Source organism: Berghia stephanieae, chromosome 2 (genome assembly GCF_034508935.2).
Source record: "Berghia stephanieae isolate SIO BIC M18660-M18661 chromosome 2, UCSD_Bste_1.3, whole genome shotgun sequence".
NCBI lineage: Eukaryota > Metazoa > Mollusca > Gastropoda > Nudibranchia > Aeolidiidae > Berghia > Berghia stephanieae.
The window spans coordinates 16,258,144-16,278,749 of NC_088361.1; the positions used below are offsets into that span (position 1 = coordinate 16,258,144).

At 34.3% G+C, this 20,606-nt stretch overlaps 1 protein-coding gene across 1 annotated transcript in view; it reads left to right on the forward strand.

Moving 5' to 3' along the window:
* The first annotated feature begins 2,335 nt into the window (after positions 1-2,335).
* LOC144966729 (uncharacterized) overlaps positions 2,336-20,606 on the forward strand; it is a 73,195-nt gene continuing 54,924 nt past the window's right edge. Inside the window, exons 1-4 of the mRNA XM_078903499.1 lie at positions 2,336-2,520; positions 9,447-9,590; positions 19,137-19,320; positions 20,359-20,429. Coding sequence (XP_078759625.1) covers positions 2,478-2,520; positions 9,447-9,590; positions 19,137-19,320; positions 20,359-20,429 — 442 coding nt within the window. The 5' untranslated portion in view covers positions 2,336-2,477. The remainder of the gene's footprint in view (positions 2,521-9,446; positions 9,591-19,136; positions 19,321-20,358; positions 20,430-20,606) is intronic.

Consider the following 20,606-nt stretch of genomic DNA (forward strand, 5'->3'; position numbering starts at 1 on the left):
CTTGGAATAGACCCTCGAGAAAAATTTCCCCCATGGATGAATAAAGGGAATTTCATTTTAAAAAATTTAAACTGTTATCTGTCTGCTCAACGGTACAGAAACATGGATAAGTTCCGGATTTATAGGCTTAGGAGGCAGGATGGCCGAATGGTTAGCGCGTTGTACTCTGGACTCAGAGGTTCTGTGTTCGATTCCGACCGAAGCCAATTTGTACTTTCCTAGAGCAAGAAAATATACTCCAATCACTCACTCCATTCAGGTGTAAAAGGGTACCTGTCAAGCTGGGATAGTAATTTGCGATAGACTAGCGTCCTGTGCAAAGGTTTTTAATCAAATACGTTTATTGTCCGCTTCACGCTTTGAAATCGGGATGACTACTGCACCATTGACTACAAGGCTCTAAAGGACTTAATTTGTCATACAATGAGCCCAAGTGGCTCAGAAGGACTTACTTAAAATATTTTCATTGAGAATTCCCGAAATAAATAACGATAAAGATAATTGATCCCACAAGTTACCGAGTAGATGTGCGACCGGTTTTAGACAGGTTACTGCTGTGTCACAAAGTGTGACACTTCTTAAATTATATTTATAAACACAGGTTATTAAATTGCCGAAAATGTTTATGTTGCTATGCATTCTGTACGTGGTTTCTTGCTTGTTTATATTTAGAATTGAAAAAAATAAATAAATTATAACTGTGAGATCGAATGTAAGCTTCAGTTACGAAAACAGATAAAATGGACATTTCGGGTTTCATTGATGGGCAGGAAATGGTATGCTACTTTGTGAGAAGATATTTCTATGGGATGCAAAAATAATCACAACACCCGTCAACCGGATATAATGTACCAACAAACAAAACTATGTGTAAGTTTTACAGTTTACAGTCTGATTGATCGAATCTGATCGGAACTTATGTGGCGTAGTTGCACACATATGTAATGGCCTATGACCGTACAGTGGATTTTTTGATAGATGGTAATGATATTTCTTTGTGTTGTGTTGTAGATGTTAATAATGACTAAAGAGTTCAAGAGCCAGTGATGATAATTGAATGTACAACATCAAGACATTCAAATAAAAATCAAGATTCCAAGTTTCATTTCTCACTGCTTTATTTGTTGTGATAAATTCCAAATCCAAATCAAATAGCATGGTCAAAATTCAATTAATTTCATAAATATCAAATCTGTAAAATCAATCCAAATGTTAAGTTATTTTTCCTATGTAACCATTTCAATATACGTGGAATATTTCTAAGTCCGTAAAATAAAGATTCTTAGTAGGATGTTAGAACTTGCAGCATAATGCAAAATTCAACTCAAAATAAACTAGAATCAGAATAATCCCGGTTTGATCAGAAACACTCTATCTTATGGCCTATTGTAAACTGTCCCCACAATTCCTTCAAACCACTTCTACAAAAAAAAAAAAAAAAAAAAAAAAAAAACAAACTTGTGCTTTTATAAAGCGCAATATCCACTAAACGTGCTCAAAGCGCTTTACAAGGGGTCCCTGGACAACAGCAACACGTAACATTTAGAACGGGACATGACGCCTGTTAGGCGATATTACACATTTTTGTTTGGACAAAGACAGCGCTTTTAACGGCCAGGTACTCGTTTTACACCTGAGTACGGTGAGAGAATGTGAGTAAAGTGCCTTCTCCAAGGACTCAACTATGCGCCGAACGCGAGGCTCGAACCCAGGACCTTCCGATCCGAAAGCGAGTGCCATACCACTAGACCACATAGCCGCATACTACTGACTTTGACAGTTCCTTGTCAGTCTAAAATCCACCCCGTAAGAGTAAAAGCAAATCATATTCAACCTGAAACGTTTTAAACCCTTAATATTAATGATAAACCCCGCCTTTTAGGATATAATATTATTTTGATTAATGTCCTTTTCTCATGTACAAACACCCCCAAACCAATTAAGAAAGATTAATTAACTAGTACGTACTCAACACGATAACCTGTCCACTAACTTGGACGTAAAACTGTCCCAAACGTTCATTCACAGATCTAGTTTTACTGATATGCCTGCATCGTGCACTCACTAAACCCATTTGCTTACACTCACAAGAACGGCTGACTAATACCAAAAGTAAATATTTTATTCCTTCTAATAGGCAAGTGCCACGTCGATATTTTATTGGTACCTGTCAATACTCTATATTTGTTTCGCGTTCTTTTGTCAACGGTTACACAATGCTAGCTTTTTGTATTGTAAACAGTAACTTTATTCAAACACCGACCGAATTTCCTGCATTGCTATTATGTATATATTCTAGGCGTGAGGTGTAATGACAGCATTGTACACTGTTCGTTTCTTTTGCCTTGATGTGATAAGTGATAAGACAGTCTAAGATCTTAGCGAACGTTTTCAGAACTATCTAGATTAATAGTAGGTACATTGACGTAACAAACAAGAGAGAAAACAAGAAGGTAATTTTCACGAACGCCGTCACCATGAAGAGAGCGGTTCTATTGCCTGCTCTAGGATTGATCTTCGGTAAGTCTTTAAAACAATATTTTACTCTTAATGCTCTTTTAAAAAAAATAAAATCATGCCCTTCCGCCGTGACATCATCAGATATCGTTGTCGCCTAGGCATTCCAAGAAGGAATATGGATAATTCATCAAACAAGATGGCTGGTGTCAACAGGAATCACCCATGTTGTCCAAGTGAGCAAATTGGGGGATAATAATCTTGCTCAAGGAAAAAAAAACGAAAGTGCCCGAAGCGGGGCTCGAACCCGGGACCTTCGGGGTCACAGTGCAATGCCTTAACCACTCGGCCACTTCGCCCCCCCCCCCCACCCAATACTCTTTTTAAAAATTCAATATTAAATTATTATTTGTTACTTCCAAAAATAGTTTTTCAGAGGCAATAGGTTCTTGATGTCAGACTGTATCCTGATTCCGATAGCGTTAAATTAGCAATAACCATTGCTTGCGACTATTCAGATGGACAGCTAGCCTATTGCAAAATACTTTCATCCAGCTCTAACAAACCCAGCCACCTAAGTAAGTAATAGTTAATCGATGCATGTCCCATTGCTTGTAAAATTAGTACGGCACCAACTGAGCCATCGGGTTCCCCATATTATTATTTCAGACCAAGTAATGGAAAATAAAAATAAAATAAAGTCTTCCGTTTTGCGGCGACAGAATGCGTGTAAATCATAAACGTCAAAGGCTGTCATGGCAGTCTTTTGCATGACTTGCGGCCGCAAAAAATCGCAAAATATCACTGATTTGCAATGTGGCCGCAAAATCTGCAATTTGTTTAAAATCTATAATTCTTTTGCAAAGTTTTGCAAATTTTCGAGATTTCGCAAAGAAAAAACCCCAAATAATAATAATAATAATAATAAGAATAATAATAATAATAATAATAATAATAATAATAATAATAATAATAATAATAATAAAAAGGCAAAAAAAAAAAAAAACAATTAAAAAAAAGAAAAGAAAGAAAATAAAAGGAAGAATTTTTCTTTCTTATAATTTGATAGCTCGTGTAGGACATGAGAGATAATTAATAAAGAGTAGCTAGTTTCTTTTTTACTAATCCAATTTTCGTCCTTTTTATTGGCGCTGAAAAGACCTTGCATTTGTTGCAAGCGCCGTGAAATCCTTAAGAACAAACAAATACTTTCTTGAACTACTTAAGGGTTTTTCGAAAATTTGATCGCAATTTTTTTTTGCAAATTTTGCTGGTTTTAGCTGTAAAAATTTGGGCTTAAAAAAAACAACAAAAAACCGCCGTGTCAGGAAAGTGGATTTGTTTTGAAATAAAAATTCAAGAATCAGTTGTATGTATATGTGTGGTTGTGTGTACATGTGTACGTGAGTGTGGTATTTGTACGTGTATGAGTCCACTACAGTATCATTGTATTTTATATTGAGATGAATGTGAACCAAAATGGATTTCCATAATTTCTTTAGACAATAAAGTACTATTATTATTATTATTATTATTATTATTATTATATTATTATTATTATTATTATTATTATTATTATTATCATTATTATTATTATATTATTATATTATTATTATTATTATTATTATTATTATTATTATTATTATTACACTAGACCGACCTGTACATATTTGCAGGTCTGATAATCCAATCTATTATGGCCTCATTGTTGTAATGGAGATCAGACCTGGATATATGTACACGTTGCACGACCACCCGGCCTGCTACGCGGGGTTCACGTTCGTTATCTGTTAAAAGATCTATCTAAAACTAAAGTATTGCTCCTGATTAAAATGTTAATGATTTAAAGAATTTGTTTAAACTTAAACGTAAAATCAGTCCAAATGTAAAGTCATTTTGCCTGAGTAACCATTTTCAATATGCGTGGAATATTTCTAAGTCCGTAAAATAAAGATTTTTAGTAGGACGCTAGGAACGTGCAGCTCATCGTAAAGTAGAATCGAAGAATAATCTAGAATGTAGAATCATCGAATGGAGAATAATCTAACAACACTACGTTTTTCCCCTATTGTAAATTTTACCCATAATTCCTTTCCAAATCTCACCTTCAAAAAATTAAAGCGAATCATGCTCAAGCCGAAACGTTAAATCTCTACATATAAATGCTAAACCCCGCCTTTTATGATAATCTGATATTACTTTTGATAAACGTCAGGTTTACGTTCAGTACGCCCAAATAATCTGTGCGCCTAAATAATAAATTCCAACTATAATTTGATGCTATTATTCCCAAATACCAAGTAACACCAATCAAAGAAAGTAATTTTCTAGTACTCAATACAATGACCAATCCTTTAACTTTGGAACGTAAAACTATCCTAGACTACTCAATATAATGACCGAGTTTAACTGATAAACAAGCACTGTGAACTCATTAAAACCACTTGCTATAAGCTAACTCTCTTACAATATATCATTGGCCATTTTAAAACATCTTTATATGATACGAGCATAGATACCAGTCCATGAACAGGGTGATAGGTTGATCAACACAAAATTAAAAATTCAAGTGTCGATGAATAACATTTTAACTCAATGTGTAGTGTCTGATTTAGTGTCTGCGTTTTTAACGTCGTAAGATAAACTCCACAGCGCTTTTTACTTGTGTACACACACACACACACACACACACACACACACACACACACACACACATATATATATATATATATATATATATATATATATATATGTTCACCTCATGCACAACACGACCAACTAAATCTATGAACACCCGTTATAAATTAATCTTAACGTCGTTTGAACCCGTAACAATAGAGGAAGTTAAAAATATTTTGTCAGATATGCCTAATAAATCATGCCCGCGAGATAAAACACCAACTTGGCTCATAAAATCATGTTCAAATTATCTTGCTCCAGCAAATGCATCTATCGTAAATGAAAGTCTAACGTTGCCCGATTTTCCAAATATGCTGAAACATGCCTTGGTTAGACCCCTGAAGAAAAAAGCAAATCTTGACTGCAATGAGTTAAATAATTTTCGACCTGTGTCAAACTTAAATTTCATTTCAAACTAATCGAAAAAGTCGTTGCTGCTCGTATTATTAACCATCTAGAGACGAATGCCTTAAATGTTAAATTTCAATCTGCCTACAAAGCCTCACATAGTACGGAAACGGCATTACTTAAAGATTTTAATGATATTGTAAATGATATAGATAATAAAAGTGCTGCGATGCTTATTTTACTAGATTTAAGTGCGACACTATCGATTAAAATTTACTTTTGACTAGACTACGTGATCAATTTTATATCAGCGGCACAGCTGTGGACTGGTTAAAGGAATATTTGTTTGAAAGAACTCAGTCGGTAATTATGGAAAACCATGCATCATCTCCATCCATATTAACGTGTGGAGTGCCTCAAGGATCTATTCTCGGCCCACTCCTTTTTACAATGTATACTGCTCCCCTTTCTGATATGTTATCCACCTTTCCCATTGATTTTCATTTTTATGCTGATGACACTCAGCTGTATACAAAACTCAATAAAGATTCAGAGCTGTCATCAGTATCTGTTATTGCATTGATAAAATAAAGGATTGGATGAAACTAAACAAACTTAAATTTAATGATGACAAGACGGAAATGATAATTTTTGGAAATAGGTATCAACTCTCAAAAATATTTACAAATGGGATACTAGTGGGTGAAAATGCTATTAAACCTAGTTCTTGTGTGAGAAATCTTGGGTTGTATTTAGATCAAGGGTTATCCATGGAAGATCATGTTAAAAAATATGCCAATGTTGTAACTATCACATTAGAAACATTGGAAGAATCAGACATTATATTGATGAAGATAGTACAAAGATGCTTGTTAATTCTTTTATTACTAGCAGATTAGATTATTGCAATGCCCTTCTCATTGGTTGTCAAAGTAGATTAATTCATCAACTACAAAAAATTCAAAATAAAGCGGCTAGATTTATAAAATTAGCGAAAAAAAGAAATCATATAAAACCAGTTATCCCGGAATTGCACTGGCTTCCTGTGAAGTATAGGATAGAAGTTAAGATATTGTGCTATGTTTTTAGATGTCTGGATGGATTGGCACCTGCATATTTGGAGGAACTGATTAAAAAATATGAACCCACTCGAAATTTAAGATCATCTCAGTCCCAACTTCTAAAGGTTACCACTTCAAAATCCACTTTCGGTGAACAAGCCTTTTCATTGATAGCTCCACGCCTTTGGAACGCAATTAGTCCTCGGGACACAGTCCTGTGAAAATTTATCAGCTTTCAGGAAATGTCTGAAGACTAAGTTGTTCCGTGAGGCTTATTCATGTGGTGGTGGTGGTTGCAGCTGTAGTAGTGATAGTTATGATGATGTGGTGGTGGTGGGTGTAAGTAGTGGTAATGATGATGTGGTGGTGGTGGTTGTAGTAGTAGTTGTAATGGTGATAATATGGTAGTGGTGGTTGCAGTAGTAGTGGTAGTGATGACGATGTGGTTGTGGTGGTTGTAGTAGTAGTGGTACTGGTAATGATTTGGTGGTGGTGGTTGTAGTAGTAGTGGTCGTGATGATGATGTGGTGGTGGTTGTAGTAGTATTGGTAATGATGATGATATGATGGTGGTGGTTGCAGTAGTTGTGGTAGTGATGACGATGTGGTTGTGGTGGTTGTAGTAGTAGTGGTAGTGATGATGATGTGCTGGTGGTGATGTAGTAGTAGTGGTAGTGATGGTGTAGTAGTAGTGGTAGTGATGATGATGGAGTGGTGGTGGTTGTAGTAGTGATGATGATGTGGTGGTGGTGTAGTGGTAGTGATAATGATGTAGTGGTGGTGGTTGTAGTAGTTGTGGTAGTGATGAAGTGGTAATGGTGGTTGTAGTAGTAGTGACAGTGATGATGTGGTGGTTGGAAAACAATTATAGGTTATAAAATAATAATAATAATAAATAATAATAATAATAATAATAATAATAATAATAATAATAATAATAATAATAATAATATAATAATAATAATAATAATAGATCTTTATTGTCCATAAATATGGCAATTTGTCATTTAGTTACACTTGTTATAACGTTAAATGAGAACTGTAACATTGAACAGATATTTCACTCCTACTTATTTCCCCTCTCTCTCTCATTCACTCTCTCTCTCTCTCATTCACTCTCTCTCTCTCTCTCTCTCTCTCTCTCTCTCTCTCTCTCTCTCGTATGCCACAAAAAAGCTGTCCAAAATGAAGTTAAAGAATACATGATTACACACATTCTCTAACTTCATTTTTGACAGCTTTATTGTGGCATAAGAATACGCAACAGTTTTGAACCTTTTTATTGTGGATTTTGATATTGTTTGTTGTTTTTCTTATATATATATAGGTATATATATATATATATATATATATATATATATATATATATATATATATATATATATATATATTTATTGACCGTTAACATATGAAGATAAGTACTGTGCATGAAATCCAATTCGTTATTTTTTCCCTTCAACTTCAAGTACAATTAATATAAAGATAATGTTTAAAATTATCACCAAATTAGATATATGGCTTTCAACGCAATTAAATCAATTTTTTTTATTTGGAAACCGAAACAGACATTCAATATTTATTCGTAAAAAGAGAAGAAAACAAACAAACCCCAGTTTTTTGTGTTGGACGACCACTAAAATACACACTCATCCCAGCTACCGAGTTGTCTCGCGTGAGGAAAGAAGTTTGTAGTGGTCAAAATCTTGCCTAAAATTAAAATAGTATTGCCACTTAGATGTAAATATCTTTTAGAGGAAACCATATCTACAAAATATTTTAAAATGAAATAAATAAAATCTTCAAGCTCGTATCATATTATTGTGTACAAAAAGAGAAGGGGACAAATTTCGATGTGTTACATGTAACGCCATTTTTGTTACCTTGGGTTATAAAATACGGCGTTGGATTACTGGATGAAGTAGTCATCAAAAAGTTGGCAACTATCTGGTTAAATATATGAAATATTTCAATCACGTGACTTAAAATTATTTCCAAACTTTAAGAACAGGAAATGATTTATATAAACTTTAATAACATGTTTGTATTAAAAATAATGAGAGGAACCATTACCTGGTATCGATCCAGTAATCACATCTGATTGTCATCTAAATACTGATTTACCGGAAGTTTAACCCATAACCAACGTGCTTAAAATGATGGAGTCTGTTTTCGAGGAAATTTTGACGAAACAATTGTGTTTTTGATCAAATCAAAGCATGGCTTAATCAAACTCATAGGTACACAAAAACCATCTTCAGGTCAATTAAACGCCATGCAAGATTCGATGGATCTGGAGCCTTAGTGGAACAAAAAATCGGATTTACCAAATATATTATGATAAAATATCTTGATATTGACTAAACCTGTCCGATATTCTTTTTAAGTGTAGGGAAGGGAGAAATATATCAATGATGTATATGTTTATTTATCTTTGAATCTGGGGCACATTTGTGTTTGGTCTGAGTCACAACAGTCTATGGTAAAAATATAGCTTTTATAAAGGGCAATTTCTACCAAACGTGCCCAACGCGCTTTAGAAGGGGTCTCTGGCCAACAGCAACATTAAACATGTAGGACATGATGTCTGTTAGGCGATATTGCAATTTTTTCGGACAGAGATAACGCTGTTAACGGCCAGGAACTCATTTTACATCTGAATACGGTGAGAGAATGTGAGTAAAAAGCCTTCTTGAAGACTCAACTATTCGCCGAGCGAGGCTCGAACCCAGGACATTCCTATCCGAAAGCGAGTATCATACCACTAGTCCACATTATAGCCACACTGAAATGGTACTGAAATATCTTCAAAGACCACATATTTGAGATTAAAGTGAATGGTTTTCTTTTAACCCTTTATTCCTTTACAGTTTTGTTCTATTAATACACTGATCTGATTCCCCAGCCCTCCTCATCCCAAGCGGCCAGGCCATTGGCTGTCAGAGTTCCCTCAATGTATGCCAGAAGACCAAATTCATGACTGGGGAATGTAAAAAAAATATTTGTGAGTGCGTCCCAGGATCCACACCTGGTCTCTATGGGTGTCAAAGTAAGTGTCTTGACCACTGTTTCTTCACATCCCTAAACTCAATCTCCATGTATATTTATATTTCTCAAAATAGAATACAGAGTCCGAAGTCAACTTTCTAATTTAATTTTTCAGGTTTTCAAATCGAATCCTTTTAGTAAAATGGGACAACGTTGATATTTTGAATGTCAAAATTGAAGCAACAAAACAATTTATAAATTTAATAAACTTATCATACTACCGTTTCTTCATTCAGAAATGGAACGGACCAACGCGTTTATTTCCCGGTCTGATAACCCAAATTATGTCGAATGCATTGTTGTAATGGAATTCCTCTCTAACCAATGCAATGTATTGTCCATTACACAATGGTATTATATCAAGTCCATAATTGCGTTGGGTTATCCGACCTGCCAATGTGTGCACGTTGCAATAGACAATGAATCCATATCACCGTATTGAAATGGAAATGAGGAGGCTTTCGCGTGTTACATTATCGACAAAAATTCAATCGATGTTCTCCAGTAAGACTAATTGGTGTAAAACGTCTATAATTTGAGAGAGATGGGATTAGGGAAAACTGATTGCAACTCTTTTTTTGGTGTCATAGGGATTTTTAAAAGATTTATTATACTATCTTAAGGTATGTAGAATATTATGATGTGATTTTATGTCATATCTGAAAGTGACCTCACTATTATGTGACTCCTTCTAAGGTATTCTCATATCATGTCATTAAATAACCACATGGAATTTTCAAGCAGTACAACCCAAGTTAATCCTTATGGGACAGGCATGACAATAGCAAACTAAACACCAGACTAAACATATACATCTTGTAAAATCAATCCTACTTTGTAATTCTGGAATATGGGCGCTTACCAAGGAAGATGTGCACAGACTGGATACATTTCATAGGAACTGTCCTCAGAATGAAATTCCCAACCATAGTATCAAAGAATCTCTTTACTGCCAACCCCCCCCCCCCCCCAAAAAAAAAAAAAAAAAAAAAACATCAACGAACAAGCAAGCAAACAAAGAAAACAAACAAACAAACAAAAAAAAAAACAATAAAACAAAAACACAAAACAAAAAAAAAAACACACACAAAAAAAACAACAACAACAACAACAACAACAAAAAAAAAGCAAACAAACCCAAAAAAGAACAAACACCGCTATCTCTCGCAATCCAACAAAACCGGCTACGATTTTTCTGACACATTCTAAGACAAGATGTTAACACCCTGAGCAACCAAAGGTCGAAAAAAAATGCCGAAAAAGCGTCCCATATTTTCGCGTTTTTTTCCTCTTTGCGGGTCATCCAAATAAATTACACCTTTGAAACTGCATAACTTGTTTATTTATGAATAGATTTTCAAAATTCAAAAACATTTTTACTCAGTGGAGATAGGGCTTTGATTTTAGACAAAATTTTCCTCAAAAAGAGAAAAAACATTTTTCATAGTCATTGCTAGATTATGTCATTCAGTGTAACATATAGGATGAAAATGTGAAAGCTTCGAACCTCCAAATGTAATAGTGTTTTATAAGTTTTTTTTTTCTCAGATGGCGCAAAAAAATCAATTGAAGCAATTGAAGAGGATGAGGTAGTAGGAAGGAGGGGGGGGGGGGGGGTTGGGTACTGCTGAGTTGGTTAGGTGACAGTAATGAGTTGGATAGTCGGTACTACGTAAACGTGGCCTCTATCTGTCTAGGGGTATTCGATCAATTAAGCCACGCCCCGGTTCTCAGATGGATCGTTGTTGACTCTTATAAAAGAGGAATTAAAAACACAGAGATAAACTAATGAATAAATAAGAAAAGTAACTCAAGTTACACTAAAATATTATACTGTTTGATATATATAAAGGAAAAGCAATAGTTTACATTTTGATCAAACACAATGATCAACATACAATGACGGCACAATAATAACGACAACAATTGGATTCAATAGTCTGATGTCATGTCGCCCTGCAACGGCGGCCATTGTGGTTCTAAACAAAGAAAATCGGTACTTTTTATTTTTCATACTGGCTAGAAATTTTCATATATCTTGTGATCAGAATGTGTAAAAGTAAAAACATGATCAGATTTATAATGTTTTTTTTTCTCCTCTGGATACGCTTTTATGCTCGTCGGAGAAATATTTCATAAGGGCGTTAGCCATTGTTCCAATAGTTTAGAGCCAGTTACTAAGTTACCATGCCATTACGAGGGAAGTGACGTTACGACTATTGGAGCGTATTAAACTACATGTGCTACATAGTCACACACACACACACACACACACACACACACACTATAGATAGTATGCGCTTGGCTTAGGAGTTCACAACATTGCCATCGGAAGTATAGATAGTATGCAGATGACGTCACTCAGGCCTTTGTTATTGTTTTTGCCATCCGCGTTTGTGAGTTGTTCTCACTAAACTGTATTAACCAGACTATAAAAGTTCATGGTTACACAGAGTTTGTGTGTTGGTCCGTTATACTTCCGGATGGCAATGTTGTGAACTCCTTGGCCAAGCGCATTGTATCTATAACGAACAAAGACACAAAACGGTGTAACCATGATCCAGCAACGGCGAGCAGCGTGGTTCTAAACTAAGAAAATTGGTACTTTTTATTATTCATGCTGGCTAGAACTTTTCGTATTTCATGTGATCAGAATGTATAAAAGTCAAAACATGATCATATTTATAATGTTTTTTTCTCTCCTCTGAATACACTTTTACGCTCGTCGGAGAAATATTTCATAAGGGCGTTAGCCATTGTTCCAATAGTTTAGAACCAGTCTCTAAGTTACTATGCCTCATTACGAGGGAAGTGACGCCATGACTGTTAAAGCCAATTAATCATAAACGCGGATGGCAAAAAACAATAACAAAGATCTGCATGACGTCAAATTCGAACTATCTATAGGAAGTAATCATTATATCACGTGACAGCAATCACGACTCACAACATGATACCAACTGTCCTCGTCACCATCGACACTGTCCGCGTCACATCATCATTCTCATCATCATCATCATCATCATCATCATCATCATCATCATCATCATCATCATCATCATCATCATCATCATCGTCATCATCATCATCATCATCATCACATCATCATCATCATCATCATCATCGTCATCATCATCATCATCATCATCATCATCATCATCATCATCATCATCATCATCATATTCATCACATCATATCCAGTAAACTCGTCTCTGGTCAACAGAAAATATAAACAAACTCCAAGGTTGTTTTGACTGCACAATATGGGATGAACTCATGTCTAATAACCAGCGAAATCTATAGTCCTAGCTAATAACATGTCACTGGACGAGTGGGTTGATGTTGTCACGTCTTATATTCATTTCTGTTGTGATTTGTGTGTGACACTAAAAGGATTAAAATATTTAACGACAACAAACCTTGGGTCAACAACAATAATAATAATAATAATAATAATAATAATAATAATAATAATAATAATAATAATAATAATAATAATAATAATAATAATAATAATAGATCTTTATTGTCCATAAATATGGCAATTTGTCATTTAGTTACACTTGTTATAATGTTAAACGATAACTAAGATTGAACAGATATTTCACTCCTACTTATTTTCTCTCTCTCTCTCTCTCTCTCTCTCTCTCTCTCTTCTTCTCTCTCTCTCTCTCTTTCTTTCTTCACACGTGCGATATACACAACATAAACATATTCATTTCGTTTTCAATTTGTTACGATTGTGGCAATTCGACACCAAAAATTATCATCATTATCAATTGGTCAGTTAATCTTACATTAAATAAATTAATCAGTTAATCAGTCAACGAATCAATCCTTGGTTTTTCTGTACCATATGAAATATTCAAAATTTTTATTGCTGATGGAACGAACGTTGATTTATACTTGTTAGTTCTACATTTAATCTGACAAAACCTTCTCCCAGATGGTAAAAGACTAAATTCATGGTATAAAATATGTTTTTTATTGTTGGTAATTGAGAATGCTTTCCTTTCTATTGCTTTTCCATGAATTCTTTCTACTCCATCAAGAGGATGGTTTATTATTTTTGATGCCTCTTTGATAGATTTTGAAATTTTTGATTTATCTTTAAGTCGGCATCCTCCAAACCATATGGTGCAGCCAAACGCAATTACACTTTTAATCAATGAGTCATAAACTCTTAACATAGTTTTCTTCCTTACTTGAAATGTTCTCAATTTCCTTAGGATGTATAATCTTTGGGCAACTTTCTTAGATATTATATTAATATGTTGAGAGAAATTGAAGGAACTATCAATGGTTATTCCTAAATATTTAAAATAGTCAACTATCTCAACATCATCTTTACCGATCGCCACACACTTTAAGTCGTTTTTATTTTTTACACCAAACACCTGTTCTTTCGTTTTTTCAACATTTAATTCAAGCTGATTTTGTTTACACCAATCGGTGAATATATTTATTTGTTTGAAATTAAGTTAAGTTATTTATAAATATGAAGAAAATCGCTCATATGAGTGGGGACAAAATCATTATCGTAGTCATCATCATCACCATCATCATCATCATCATCATCATCATCATCATCATCATCATCATCATCATCATCATCATCATCATCATCATAATCACAATCATTGCCATCTTCTTCTTAATATAAGACACTATATTTATAATATGGTTATCTGATGTCCCAGCAAATATATCGTATCGTTCTATATGTCTACCTGTGTGTATGTGTGTATGTATGTATGTATGTATGTATGTATGTATGTATGTATGTATGTATGTATGTATGTATGTATGTATGTATGTATGTATGTATGTATGTATGTAAATATGTATGTATGTATGTATGTATGTATGTATGTCGGCATGCATATAGATAGAATGCGCTTGGCCAAGGAGTTCACAACATTGCCATCCGGAAGTATAACGGACCAACACACAAACTCTGTGTAACCATGAACTTTTATAGTCTGGTTAATACAGTTTGGTGAGAACAACTCACAAATGCGGATGGCAAAAACAATAACAAAGGCTTGAGTGACGTCATCTGCATACTATCTATAGATAGTATGCAGATGACGTCACTCAGACCTTTGTTATTGTTTTTGCCATCCGCGTTTGTGAGTTGTTCTCACTAAACTGTATTAACCAGACTATAAAAGTTCATGGTTACACAGAGTTTGTGTGTTGGTCCGTTATACTTCCGGATGGCAATGTTGTGAACTCCTTGGCCAAGCGCATTCTATCTATACGATTGTATGCTGGTTTGTATGTATGTCTGCATGTATGTATGTATGTATATGTGTATGTATGAACGCTCATCTCTTTTGTATACATGTGTAGAAACAATGTTCAAGAGTGGATGTGCGTGTATGGCTGTGTCTGTATTTGTAAATGTGTTAATGTTCATACCATGAACCAAACTGAGCATTGTTTACCTCACATGAATTGCCTTTAATTTGGACAATAAAGATTATTATTATTATCATTATTATTATTATCATCATCATCATCATCATCATCATCATCATCATCATCATCATCATCATCATCATCATCTCATCATCCTCATCATCCTCCTCCTCATCATCATCATCATCATCATATTCATCACATCATCAACATCAACATCGTCGTCGTCATCATCATCATATTCATCATCATCATCATCCTCATCATCCTCATCATCCTCATCATCATCATCATCATCATCATCATCATCATCATCCTCAGCATCCTCATCATCATCATCATCATCATCATCATCATCATCATCATCATCATCATCATCATCATCATCATATTCATCACATCATCAACATAAACATCGTCGTCGTCATCACCATCATCATTATCCTCCTCCTCCTCCTCCTTATCATCATCATCATCATCATCATCATCATCATCATCATCATCATCATCATCATCATCATCATCATATTCATCACATCATCAACATCAACATCGTCGTCGTCATCACCATCATCATTATCATCATCATCATCATCATCATCATCATCATCATCATCATCATCAATATTCATCACATCGTCAACATCATCATCATCGTCGTCATCGCCATCATCATATCATAATCATCACAATCATCTGACGAGACCAGAGAGCAAATGAAGGCTAAAATACGCATCAATTATAATAATATACTGCCCCGAGCGTGGCCTTCATAAAGTTATGGCCTGATACTGACCAAAAGATGACGTCAAAATGCCAGTCTTTTGCCACAAAAGAAAACAAATCGTGAGTATTCAATAGTTCAACCAATGAAATAATTGGTTTCCATGAGCTCTACTAACGACAACTCACTAAGCGGTCCAAAAACCAAATAATGACGTCAAATTGCCAGTCCTTTTGGATTTCAGTATCAGGCTATTACATAACAATTGGCTACGCCCCGAGCCGCCCCAGAACAAGCAACATTCCTCTCTCAACTCATCACCAACAATACTCTTCAACAGTCCTAACGTCACTTCCTTCCTAATGACGCATGGTAACTTAGTAACACTGGCTCTAAACTATCGGAACAATGGCGGACGCCCATATGAAATATTTCTCCGGCGAGCATAAAGGTATCCAGAGGGAAAAAAACACACACATTTATTTGATCATGTTTTGACTTTTACACATTCTGATCACAGGGCATATTAAAAGTTCTAGCCAGCATGAAAAATAAAAAGATTCAGTAGTCTGATGTCACGCCGCCCGGCAACGGCGGCCATCTTGGTTCTAAACAAAGAAAATCATTACTTTTTATTCTTCATGCTGGCTAGAACTTTTCATATGCCTTGTGCGAGGACGAGTGACGCATGCGCACAACCAACATGGCGTTCTTTCTCTCATAACTTTTCCGCCGGTGACGTCACAGACTATGGGTGACGTCCAATCAAGGGACGCTACTCTTCCGCTAATCTCAGTCCCTATATCCAATAATTCATTAAGACATGAACAATATAACATGATATGTACACATACATAAGAATTTAGTATTCACCAATATAATCATATTATGGCAACGTACAATAAGAAAATGATAAAATCAGTTGTTAGGGCACCGAAATCGACATAAATGTATTGAACACCTTGCTCTCACAGGAAATATAGAAGTTAAAAAGAGTAAAGGTAGACCAAGAAAAACATAATATTTGAATTGTTTGAACAGCTGAGTGATTAAGAAAGAGAAGAGTAATATTAGTTTTCTGAGGTTATCTGATCAGAGAGATGAATGGCGTACCATGATCACCAATGTCTAGCACAGACTTGGTACTTAAAGAAGAAAAGAATGGTAACAGAATATCATTTAATCAAAAAATCAACATAAACCAAACGCGAAACCTAACTTTATTAAAGACAACAACGTGAGTCACCAATATGAAACTCACTGTTATTTTTTCATGTAATCATCAATTAAACCTCCAGAGTTAATGAGTAGCTTGTGAGTACATGACTGGCGTACAACATATGTCAGCTGTTTAACATACCTAACTATAGTTGTTACAAAGGCAGTTGCGGTTTCTGGGACATGTGTGGAGAAGAGACGGAATAGAAAAGTTGGTAACATCTGGGATGATCGAAGGATAGATAGCTAGATGAAGACAAAGAATTACATATCTAAATAACCTAAGAATGGTCAAATGTGATTTAAAAAGCAACATAGATTGCATGTGCTTATTATAATTATTGTTATTATTATAATTATTATTATTATTATTATTATTATTATTATTATTATTATTATTATTATTATTATTATTATTATTATTATTATTATTATAGTATTGTTATTATTATTATTATTATTATTATTATTATTATTATTATTATTATTATTATTATTATTATTATTATTATCATTATTATTATTATTATTATTATTATTATTATTATTGTTATTATATTATTATTATTATTATTATTATTATTATTATTATTATTATTATTATTATTATATTTTAATATAGATGATGATGATGATGGTGATAGTAATAATACAACGATAATAGCAATAGTAGTAGTAGAAGAATAAGAAAAAGTAGTAGTAGTAGTAGTAGTAGTAGTAGTAGTAGTAGTATAGTAGTAGTGGTAGTAGTAGTAGTAGTAGTAGTAGTAGTAGTAGTAGTAGTAGTAGTAGTAGTAGTAGTAGTAGTAGTAGTAGTATAGTAGTAGTAGTAGTAGTAGTATTACTATTATTATTATCATTATTATTATTATTATTATTATTATTATTATTATTATTATTATTATTATTATTATTATTATTATTATCTTAATATAGATGATGATGATAACAATACAACGATAATAATAATAATAATAATAGTAGTAGTAGTAGTAGTAGTAGTAGTAGTAGTAGTAGTAGTAGTAGTAGGAGTTAATAATAATGCTGAAAACTTATATAGCGCTATAACTCCGAGACACCAGACTCTAAGCGCTTAAATTACAAATTACTTTGGCTGAAACTTACTCATTCACACACACAAGCAACACACACACACACACACACACATATACACACACACACAACACAACACACAACACAACCAAACCTATCTTGCTTCTCATACCATCTACTAAAATCGAAACAAATATGTTTTAAGCGAACGTTTAAAAATAGACAAAGATTCTTTTTCACGAATGCTCTGCGGTAAGGCGTTCCAAATAGAGGGTCCGAAATGAGAAAAGGATCTCATTCCAGCATTTTTCCGAATTCTAGGGACAACTAGTTTTGTGGAATCACTGGCCGAACGTAAGGGGCGGGGTTTTGAATATCTTTCAATTAGTTCTGAAAGGTAGGAAGGGGCAGTACCTTCAAGACAACGATACACTAAAACACAAGCTTTGAATTTAATTCTTTTCCCAACAGGCAGCCAATGCAGGTCATGAAGTAGAGGTCCGGCAGAGTCGCACCTACGCTTCATGAATACTAGTCTGGCAGCGCTGTTTTGGACAATCTGAAGACGTTAAATCGTCGTCGTTGTTGTCGTCGTCGTCGTCGTAGTAGTAGTAATAGTAGTAGTAATAGTAGTAGTAGTAGTAGTAGTAGTAGTAGTAGTAGTAGTAGTAGTAGTAGTAGTAGTAGTAGCAGTAGCAGTAGTAGTAGTAGAAGTAGTAGTAGTAATAGTAATAGTAGCAGTATTAGTAGTAGTAGTAGTAGAAGTAATAGTAGTAGTAGTAGTAGTAGTAGTAGTAGTAGTAGTAGTAGTAGTAGTAATAATAATAGTAGTAGTAGTAGTAGTAGTAGTAGTAGTAGTAGTAGTAGTAGTAGTAGTAGTAGTAGTAGAAGTAGTAGTAGTAGTAGTAGTAGTAGTAGTAGTAGTAGTAGTAGTAGTAGTAGTAGTAGTAGTAAAAGTAGTAGTAGTTGTAGTAGTAATAGTCGTAGTAGTAGTAGTAGTAGTAGTAGTAGTAGTAGTAGTAGTAGTAGTAGTAGTAGTAGTAGTAGTAGTAGTAGTAGTAGTATTGGTGCTGGTGGTGCTAGTGGCATCTAAATGAATTATGAATTCACGCACACTATCTTTTACAGAACAGATTAAGCCCATCATCATTACCGATCCTGAATTTGACACTCAAATTCAGAGAGAAGGCAAGCTTCGTTTTGTGTGTGGACCTGAAGGAGCTTCTAAAACCACTTTTTTTAGGGACGGGAGTAAGTTTGAAGATGCACAATTTCTTTCAAAAATAAAGACTGCGAAAGCAGGAAAATACACGTGAGTATCCATTTGAATACTCTCTTGCATTATCTTCTATAAATTGATTCATTCAAAATGTTAACTATTGATATATTTCGACGTGCACTTATTTTCAGGTCTGATATCTCAATTTATTATGGGGTCATTGTTGAAATGGGAATCTTAAAAAAAAAAGAAAAAAAAGAAGAAAAAAGACGTAATTTTAAAAATATTATCCATTCAAGACTGTCATACTAGGCCCATAAATGGGTTCGGATGTCAGACCTGCATATGTCCACCTCTTCTGTTTTATATTTAAATTGATTGCATTAATTTATATTACAATGTCATATGATTAGAAACACCAATATGTAACAATTCTATGTTAATTCACTCAATGATCAATTTCATGTATGTGGACCAACATTAGGTTGGCCGGAGATTTTGCAGGGTGTTCTTGAAGTCTTCCCTGAAAGCATATATTATAAGAAAAAAACCCAAACATTTCAGCCAATACACTTTAAACATGGACATATGAATTATGATATTTTGCTTACCACTTATCATCTACTCAATGCGCTTCAATATGGTTGCAGTGGCAACCTACAAGAAAATGCAACCTATTGTAGATATCTTTTTTTTCCTATAATATGAATATGTTTTGCAGTTTTTATGACGCGATGGATTCAATAACATATTTACATGGTCTTGGAGCTAAACAAACAATGTATTTGATATGGAGTCTTAGGAAAATGTCATACAGTGGCGAAATGTATGTATCGTCTGCTATTAAAACGCTTTTGCCAATCTCGAAGTTTATCCTCTCTGAGCTTTAGTCTCAGGCTGTATTTTATAATTCATTTCAGCATCATGATATTGCTGGAAAGAATACTCGCTATTCATCATTTATCACAGGCGAGGGGGCTTTAATTAATTCCTTCATTGCCAACTTAATCCAATATGTAGGTTTCAATCTAGAGCACATTTGGAGACTGGTCTTAGTTACTCCAACAGGCCTTAGCGACCCCATTTTACGCAAATACAAACACACCTTTGTTACTCTCCCCATAATTTCAGATGCAAGGGTATTTATTCTGGAGTTCTTTCTGAGGAGAGTGATGAAATTCCTATTGAAGTTGTCGATAAATGTAAGTATTAAGATGCTAAAGTTACTACTACTACTACTACTACTACTACTACTACTACTACTACTACTACTACTACTACTACTACTACTACTACTACTACTACTACTATACTACTACTACTACTACTACTACTACTACTACTACTACTACTACTACTACTACTACTGCTACTACTAC